The sequence below is a fragment of the Amblyomma maculatum genome, chromosome 1, assembly GCF_055883805.1.
Source record: "Amblyomma maculatum isolate TAMU_Amacu chromosome 1, ASM5588380v1, whole genome shotgun sequence".
NCBI classification, from domain to species: Eukaryota; Metazoa; Arthropoda; class Arachnida; order Ixodida; family Ixodidae; genus Amblyomma; species Amblyomma maculatum.
In genome coordinates, this window is record NC_139344.1 from 318,173,713 (window position 1) to 318,183,550 (window position 9,838).

Below are 9,838 nucleotides of genomic sequence, written 5' to 3' on the forward strand. Positions count from 1 at the left end.
AGCCTCTTCCAAGCGTACACACCTGTGAGAGCCGGGCGCTAGGCCAGGGGACGCTTGTACGGGAGAGAGGAGGAGAGCAATCGCAGGCAGCGGACGGGACGGTCGAGCAGAAGAGGAGCAGGGCTGAAAACGGGCTGCGCCATGACCTGGGAGGTCTAGCCGCCGCTCACTGTCATTCTGCCTCCACGCCTCTCATAATCAAGGAAGCAGCGGCAACCTTCGACATTCCAACACCTGGCCTTCTTCGGCGCCCGTGCCGCACCGAAACAGCGACGTAGCCCAGCGACGGCGAGCCGTAAGTGAAACTGAACCAGTTGTTTTAATTAAATATGTCACAAATCAGTCTGTGCCTTCATCTCCTCAAGCCCAGTGCTTTAATTGTGGGCCCCACTTCTGACACTATTGTGAGCGATTTCGCTACATTCGCGCGATTCGAAACTAGCATTTGCTTTTAGTAGGCTCGCATATTTAATCTATCTGGGTAGGGAACATTAGTGCTCCGAAATTTGTCGGCAACATGCGTTACTTTGACCGGCCAACCGATTTACTGATTGACTGACTGATTGACAAAATGTATTTTGGATGGACCTATATACAACAGGGAATGTGCCATAGCATAGCTGCCATTACACCAGAAAATTATGACTGCAGAATTAACAGCAAGCAAGATAAGAAAGGAAAGATAGGGCGGCCATCCCTGCCAAACACTAACAAAAAATCAACCGTATAAAAACTCACGCGTTTTTATACACACATTTTCATCCCTCACCACACAAAAAGTGGAAGACTGTCTTTAACTCACATGCCTTCTAGATCAATCACCCCTTTATTGTGTTCATCATATTCCATTCCTTAATCTCAATTTCTCTAACCTGCCAACCAGTAGCACATTGATTGTCTGGCTGTATCTCACATTAAAAGCATTTTTTTCTTTTAGTTTATTTCCCGCGTGTCTCTCTGATGTTCATGGCTCTTGACATAAACATCAGCAGAATATATAGTGACGGTCATAAAGGAACGGCAAAACACCCTATCTAAGGATTAAATTAATGGCACTAGGGTTTACGGCCAAAATAGTTAAGGATTTAATTAGGGAAGCAATACAGGCACATTTTAAACCAAAAAGCGACGCCTGGAGTACTTCCTCGCTCTATGGGCTGATGCTCCTTTCGTGGGAAGCTACAGCTGCTATAAAAGGAAAAGGAGACCGCTTCAGTATAAGACACGTAAAATGATTGCACGGTGCCTTCTCGTCCTGATGAGATGTCAATTAATGAGACGAGCACTCAAGTTATGTAATAAATAATAGGTCCTAGAGAAATTAAATGGCCTCAATTACATAGTAAACCCGCATCACCATGGAAAAACTTTTCGTAAAACGGCAAGATCTACAGCCATATGATCCGACTTGATAACTCTCGTGGCTAATTATGTGTTGTGATTCGTGCGACGGAATTCATGTATGCCATTTAGCACCTATCTCATCATTCAGTGTTTGCCACGCGGAAAAAAAATAAACGGCAGGGTATGTGAAAAGAAAATGCTTTGGCGAGCTTAACCAGTCTTTGAGCCATATGTAAAAAATGCATAATGAGTAACAGCGCAGATAATATAAAGAGCAAAATAATGAAGCTTCCAGGTAGAAAAACAAAACAAAACATGGGCACGAATTTTAGACGGTGATCAAGAACAACGGCGCTACTTTAATACCATGAAAAATGAATAGCGTAGACTAGAAAAGCACGGAGCAAAAAAAAAAAAAAAAAAAAAAATCCGCTTTTATAGACATTGCAATCACCAAACAGTAATCACACTGCTGCAAGGCCCAAATTGACCTACCAAAGCGTCATGGCACAAAATAGGTTACATAAGGGAGGGACCACCGAAGCGCAGCCTTACGTCTACGAAGGAAAGCTATACCGCAGAAACTTGGTAATTAAAGAAAAAAATTCGTCGTGGTTCACCGCCACCTGTCCGGGGCACTCACTATGGCTCGTATATTGGAGCGCACGCTGGGCGTGATCTTACGATGTAACATTGAATTCACGCTAGAAGAGCGGCGGCGGCAGCTTCCAGAATTTCTTTTCCAAAGCAGTAATTTTAACAAGGCACTGGAAAGTCATTTGTTTGGTTAGGCTGCTCAACTTTTTAGTACTTTATATCTGTTCCCTTTGTTCATGCCGAATTGTGCTGTGAGTTATTGTCTATGTTAATTTGTTAGACTGTATAATTTTTTAATAATTACTATTACTATTATGATTCCTTTTTGCTCGCCGAATTGTTGTCTGTATTGTATTTTTTGTTTTTTTTTTCTGTGTGTGATTGTTACCTGGTATGCCCCTCCTGCTTGGGTCATAAAGCCTGCAGTATTTTGAAATAAATAAATAAATAAATAAAGTCTAGTAGCGTTCTCGTGTGGCGGCACCTCGTATTCTTTTCATGCATGTGGCGGCGCTACAGCTTTCTCAGAAACTTCGTAGGTAAGGAAAAATTCGTTCTGTTCGTGGGTACGAACCCTAGACCATCGCCTTTCCGGGGCAGTCGCTCTGCCAACTGAGCTAACCACGAAGAATAGCGAATGGTAGAGCTCGAGCCAATTGATCAATAAGTCGAAGGAGTCTGCGATTAGTCCGAAGTTTAGCGGACTAGCTTAGGGGACATTGGTGGATGCCAATGAGCAATCGTTCCCTTAGTACTAACCATACCTTGGGTGATCCCCTTAAACTTTAGACTAACACAGGCAGATCACATCACGTGTGCAAGGCACCGAATACATCATATCAAAACAAAGAAAACAAAAGTCGAACACTGAAGAAATATGTTCAGTTGACGTTACAAGAGCATCAAGGCAGCTACCAGCAAGCCTATGAAAAATCATGGTAGGCTCTGCAGCACCTGCGCACTATAGTGAGTTCTTAAGCTGGAAATAAAAAAGAAGCAGCCTAGACCGATGTGATGATCCCATTGATACAAAAGTTACAAGCTCATCCAGGTTATACAAAATTGTAATCTTTGATTTCTTGTTTTGGTTTAGTTCGATTTGGTTTGCTTTGCTTCATGGGATTTTAGGGCAGTGTGCCCTCTCCTCAACCAACCTTCTTAACATCGCGCGTAATCACGCGTGTTAATTACGCGCGGTCATTATAATGGAGGCAGGGGATTGTGAAACCCACATCAGGCATTGCGAAATCAGGGTGCAGACGAGCCATATGTGAAATTGCTGGAAGGCACCTATGGTGGCTGCACAGCAACCATAGTTCTGCATAAAGAAAGTAAAACATTGCCATAAAGAAAGGTGTTAGGTAAGGAGACACGATCTCCCCCGTACTATTCACAGCTTGCTTAGAGAAAATATTCAGTCTTGGAATGAGAGCAGTTAGGGATAAGGGTTGATGGAGAATAGCTCAGTAATCTGCGATTCGCTGATGACATTGCCTTGCTATGTAACTCAGGGGATGAATTGCAAGGAATGATTGATGAACTAGACAGGAACAGCAGAAAGGTAGGTTTGGAAATCAATATGCAGAAGAATAAGGTAATGCTCAACAGTCTTGGGAAGCAGATATGGCAAGTGCGATGGCTAATTCTTCGGCCACTTCAGCCATATCTGATCCCGATTGCGGGATCGTTGTCGCGACTCGCGCACGGCAATGAAGAATTACGCCCAGGTGAGAATATTCGTAGAAGCCTGCCGAATAATCAGGGACTTGAAACTCTCACCGGACGACAACGTCGAGCTAGTTTGGTTCCCGGCACATGTGGGGAACGTCTCTCCGCATATCACCAACCTCAACGAAGTCGCTCACTCCGTATCACGAGGTCTCGCTTACCGTGCCGTTGAGAGTCGTGGCGAAGAAAGGGGGAGAGAGAGGAGGATGACGAGCTTTAATTACTTAACCAAAGCCTTCTATCTGGCCCGCCGGACCTTATATATACATATATCTATATATATATATATATATATATACCGCAGAAAATCGGTCTTTTCAGAGACGCTCCTTAATTGCAATGATTGTATTGTTTTCACCTTGTGAGAGCTCTTGGCGTGGCTCTTTCAAAGGTTTACGCTTAAAAGAAGTAATCCTCACTTGCAAACAAATTTGGATGTGTTTTGTCAATTCTCTCAAACCATTTGCTTTGCGTAAATTTCGTTCCGTTATTTGCAACATGCCATCTTCTCCAGCAAGAAAAATTTGACTTTTATCTTTAATGTGCTGCTCACTCCGAACAAATAAATGAGGGAATAAGAACGCTTGATATCATTGTGAACTGCCAGTGCTGGGTATAGGTCGATGGAATAAAAAAAAAAAAAATGCGCTTCCGAATTCGGCATGTAAGGCACCACGGGGTCAGGGGCGAAGTTATGAGCTATTCTTGAAAGGTGCATTTGAGGGGCGTGAGGGAGCATTCTATGCTTTGCACGATGCACTTCAACTTTCTGGTTCGAAAAAAACTACACGCCAGTGTTTAGATGAAAAATTTCTCACTGAAGAAGAAATCCGCCATGGCTACGTGGTATTTGCATCCGTAGCTTAGATATAGCTTAGAAAAACAGAGTAATGGAGGTCACATTGAGCCCGCCGATAAAATTCAGCAAAGCCCTTAAAGTTGCCTTCGCAGCGGATGACCTAAGCAGTGCGCGGCTGCCGCCCTACTTGTCGACATGCATTTGCATTTGCTCACTGCATGAACATTTACGCACTGTAGTGACGTAAAAAGGTAAAAGAGTTATAAATGTAAACCTTGCTTTCCGGACAGACAACGCTGCCGTGGCGTCACCTGCCGCAAAGTGCTGAAAGTGTTGCATTTCTCCCTTCCTACTGTTCTTATTGCATTGTTCGCTCACAGCTTCAGCTGTGCTCTCTCAGCATGCCTCTGAGCGTGCCTCTGAGAGAGAGAAGGTCGTTGCTACCTATAAATAAATGTTGTAATCCTCCGCGACGGCACTAGGTCGCGCTGGCAGTGCGGGTGCTCACGGCTAGGCGGCCTGTGGCGCCGCCGCCCGATTCAAAGGGTTCAGCCTTATCCATCCATCCATACTACTGTTCACAGCAACGTAACAACGTGTTTCCCCACGTGTACGTTTCCGAGTCTGAAGCTCGTTTTGCATCGCCTATCGTGTAGCTACATTGGCTTGCGCAAACACCTCCATTGCTCTTCCCCGCCACATCCTTCTAGCAGTAGCGTTCAGCAAAAAGCGCCAAGCGGGCTCGTGTTTTTGTCCCTGTATTGTTCCCCTCCCTGTGCATTTAATTGCAACTATTCGCCGGCGCAGTGACCTGCCGGGCGCGACAGCTGCTCGCGATTACGTGTGACAGACTGCAGTTCCTCGTGTCGGCCTGGCATGTAGCGGTGTAGCTGCCTGAGCACTGCTGGCATCCTTCCCAGCGTGAAAAAGGAACTGCAAGCCAATCAAGCCCCCACTTTTCTGAACCAAGGACAGTCGGGCATCAAGGAAACCCTCTGCCGATCGACGCGTATTTGTTTTTGTCAGGAAAGAGAGTAGAGTACAGGGAAGAAAAGGAAGCCGAAAAATGTCGACTGTGCTTTCGACCAGCTCCGAGCAAGTGGGGCCGCCCCGCGGTCTGCAGTATGTGTTCGTCATCAGCCGACATGGTCAGCGGACGCCCGTCGACGCCAGTCGCAACCTGCTCAAGAATGTCGTTGAAGGCTACGGAGAGCTCACAGAGGAAGGTCGCCAGCAGGCCTTCAAACTGGGCCAGTTCATTCGAGCCCGCTACATAGACTTCCTCCAGGACGCTGACAACAATCCTGAACAGCTCCTGGCCACCCACGTCGGATTAAGCCGTTGCCGTGACAGCGTCAAGGAAACCTTACGCGGCTTGGGCATCTCCGTGTGTGAGGTTAAGGTAGACCCGACGGCCTACGACAAGCCCTTCTTCGCCAGTGTGGAAGACAATATCGATGCCGTGGAGCGCGAGCCTTGTCAAGGGCACTTCTCGACGCTCGGGGAGTTGATCTCGTTCATCGCGGAGAAGGCAGGAATGGCGGTAAAGACCAAGAGGGACAAGTTTCTCGTTGTTGACAACTTGATGACCCACGTACTCAACGGGAACCCCGTACCTGACTGGTCGAAGCCCTTCTGGGATGACATACGGTGGGCTGACCGGAAGATATTCCAGCGGACGTTTCAGGGCCACGAACTTTCTTTTGCTAGGTACGTGCTCGGTCGTGTCCTCGAGACTTTCTCTCTCAAGTTCGAGCAAGGCGTAGAGCGGCCTGACAAGATGCATCTGTACTCCATGTCCGACACGAGCGTGTCATCGCTGCTGAGGCTGTTCAGCCGGTCTTACGACGGTCGGCCTTGCTTCTGCGCCAGCGTCTTTTTCGAGGTTTACAAAGACGGCTCGGAGTATTATGTGAGGGTCCTGTTTCGCACTGAGGATAATCCGAATCTCGTGGCATTGGACGAGCTGGAAAACCCTTGCGAAATGACCAAGTTCCTCAAGTGTCTGCGTGGTGTACTCAAGCCGACCTAGCCAGCGGTGTCTTTTGTGCATAACGTTATGTTTACTATTAGACGTTCACCGCACCATGTAATCTGCACTTACGAATTACAGTGTACCATGGCTTCATGCAACGAGTACGTGTAATTATTGTACCAAACCAAGTGATCATTCCGTAACAAAACCACAATACAACGTCTGTATTCCGACACGGCGTCAGCCTTCATCATTGGGCTTCTTTTCGGGGCAAATTTTTAGAAACTGCTTTTACAAAATCATGTACGCAGGTATTTTATCGCTGCGCAGTGTTCAGGTGCATTCCAGTGGTGACCATTGATGACTGCCCAGAAACGCTTTCACGCAAGAAAGAAAAAAGACAATTATGTACAGTCATCATTGCTCGTTTCTCCGGCCAGGTTTTGCGCTCTGCGACGAACCGAAAAAGCCGAGCTAAATTAACAACTTTCTGAAACGGAAGAGCAGAGTCGATCCCACTTGTCTAGAACGCTCGAGCGGGGCTGTTCGCAGGTAGCAAAGTAAAATTCTAAAGCAGTTGCCCAGTTTTATTGATAAATCTTGAGCTCTACAGCGCAGCTTCAAATCATGTGAACCGCACAGACACAAGCACATTGCCACAGTGAGTGTAGCTATGTTGAGATTTGACTAAATTTGCTACGATGCACATTGCTCGGACGCTCTAGACAAGTGTGATCGACTCTGTACAATGTACTCGCTTGCTCAAAACGAATCGCAGAATATCAGAGCACGCATAAACGGGGTAGGAAACCCAGTCACGAGGAAACCAACAATTCCATCTGGGCTTTACAATTGGCCGATACGCGTGCAATTATGCGTTTATAGCCTATTGGCAAAAATTGGGCGTCTTTTTTTTTTTCTTTTTTGAAGTAACTATAGACCAATTTATGGCCCTTGGAGAAATCGGTTTGGCGGTATACGGTTAAGGGGGGAAGTCATCAACACTTTCCTGCGCTATACGAGAGCAGCCCAGCTCCCCAATATGGCAGCACCCTTCACCCCTTTGTAAAATCGTGTATAATCCCTATTCAGTATCAGATTTGGCGAGTGGCAGCAGCTCCTTCATGGCAACCAAGCCTCAACCGTCATACCGTGACGGGGTTCGGAGCTCGAATGGAGATGTGGTCACGGGCAAAGGCTGCAAAAGGAGAGCGGAGAAGGGCAGCACTCCCCGTTTCTCTAATGTGTGTCAAAGGGCACTGACAAAAGTACCCTCCGCCATGCTTTGGGGAGAGGTTATTATCGCATTTGCTGAGAAACAGGGTCCTCTTGCATGGCTAGGCCGAGATGCGATGCGACCGTCACTTTGCTAGCTGTGTGTCATGCTTGCCTGCAGAGCGAGCCGTGTCAATTGGCATCACATGTGTAAGCGCTAGAAACCATATCCACTAATCAGAAGGCTGCAAAAGGAGAGCGGAGAAGGGCAGCACTCCCCGTTTCTCTAATGTGTGTCAAAGGGCACTGACAAAAGTACCCTCCGCCATGCTTTGGGGAGAGGTTATTATCGCATTTGCTGAGAAACAGGGTCCTCTTGCATGGCTAGGCCGAGATGCGATGCGACCGTCACTTTGCTAGCTGTGTGTCATGCTTGCCTGCAGAGCGAGCCGTGTCAATTGGCATCACATGTGTAAGCGCTAGAAACCATATCCACTAATCAGAAGGCTGCAAAAGGAGAGCGGAGAAGGGCAGCACTCCCCGTTTCTCTAATGTGTGTCAAAGGGCACTGACAAAAGTACCCTCCGCCATGCTTTGGGGAGAGGTTATTATCGCATTTGCTGAGAAACAGGGTCCTCTTGCATGGCTAGGCCGAGATGCGATGCGACCGTCACTTTGCTAGCTGTGTGTCATGCTTGCCTGCAGAGCGAGCCGTGTCAATTGGCATCACATGTGTAAGCGCTAGAAACCATATCCACTAATCAGATTTGGACGATGCCGCTGAGCCCCGCCGGGGTGGTGCAGTGGTAAGACGCCCGACTACTGTGCCGGAGTTCCCGGGTTCGAACCCGACCGCGGCGGCTGCGTTTCGATGGAGGCGAAACGAAGAGGCGTCGTGTGCTGTGCGATGTCAGCGCACGTTAAAGATCCCCAGGTGGTCGAAATTACTCCGTAGCCCTCCACTACGGCTCCTCTTTCTCTCTTTCCACTTTCATTCCCACCTTCCTCCCTTCCCTTACGGCGCGGTTCGGGTGTCCACAGAGCAAGTGTGACAGTTACTGCCCCTTTCCCTTCCTGTGAACCAATTTATTTATTTATTTATTTATTATTATGCAGCTGATACCCCATCCGCCATGCTACCGCCAGGTTCGAAACTAAAAGCTCATGCTGAGGTGGGGTCATGAGCGGGGGTTCTATTCTAGACAATTTTCCATTATGTTCAAATGTGACGTGTGCAGTAGGACGGTGTCAGGTTACGTAAGCCCACAATCAGGTTACGCATTCTGAAGAAAAAGAGAGAAAAAAAAGGTAATACAAAAAAGCGCTGTCGTTGGCTACTATATATTGGCGCCAAGTATGAAAAACGACAATGCTCCAGGAACTGAGCCGCTGCGGTGCATTCCGCGAAGCCTCGGTGTCAGTGAGGGCGAGTGAAATACGTTGTAGCGTTGCTGTCTCAGTGTGTCATGACATACTTGCGGTCGGTCATTGAGCAGCAGCCACGCACGGAAAGGCTGCGCGAGTTAATAACGGCAACGGAATATTCGCAATGGGTTGGCACAGAATGGGAGCGGAAAGTGGCATTGTTCCTCTTAAACGCGAATTACATCTCACGTTCACTTATCAGCGGCTTTTAAATGCAGGAACTAAAACGTTTATGGGGCCTCGTCGTAAACAGAAATAATCGACAGATTTCCGGAGTAGCTCCGGCATTGACGAAGAAGCGCCCGCGCAGCCGGCATGGTCTATGTCCGAAGAAAACGCTCGCAACCTCATTTTCGAACAGCCGAGATCACTGTAGCCGCGTTATGACCAGCTACCTTCAGGTCAGCAAGTCTTCTTAAGTGTCTAACATCTTGTGTCGGCTTGAGCTGTGTAGAGAGCGGAAAGCAACGCAGAGAGAGAGAGAGAGAGAGAGTGTGTGTGTGTGTGTGTGTGTGTGTGTGTGTGTGTGTGTGTGTGTGTGTGTGTGTGTGTGTGTGTGTGTGTGTGTGCGTGTGTGTGTGTGTGTGTGTGTGGTGTGTGTGTGTGTGTGTGTGTGTGTGTGTGTGTGTGTGTGTGTGTGTGTGTGTGTGTGTGTGTGTGTGTGTGTGTGTGTGTGTGTGTGTGTGTGTGTGTGTGTGTGTGTGTGTGTGTGTGTGTGTGTGTGTGTGTGTGTGTGTGTGTGTGTGTGTGTGTGT

The 9,838-nt window shown here is 47.6% G+C and overlaps 1 protein-coding gene across 1 annotated transcript; it reads left to right on the forward strand.

Moving 5' to 3' along the window:
• The first annotated feature begins 5,025 nt into the window (after window positions 1–5,025).
• On the forward strand, window positions 5,026–6,596 carry LOC146207211 (putative acid phosphatase 5). The gene has a single exon (XM_084609481.1). It carries the CDS (start codon window positions 5,535–5,537, stop codon window positions 6,498–6,500), a length of 966 nt encoding a protein of 321 aa, XP_084465607.1. The 5' UTR covers window positions 5,026–5,534; the 3' UTR covers window positions 6,501–6,596.
• Window positions 6,597–9,838: the final 3,242 nt, after the last annotated feature.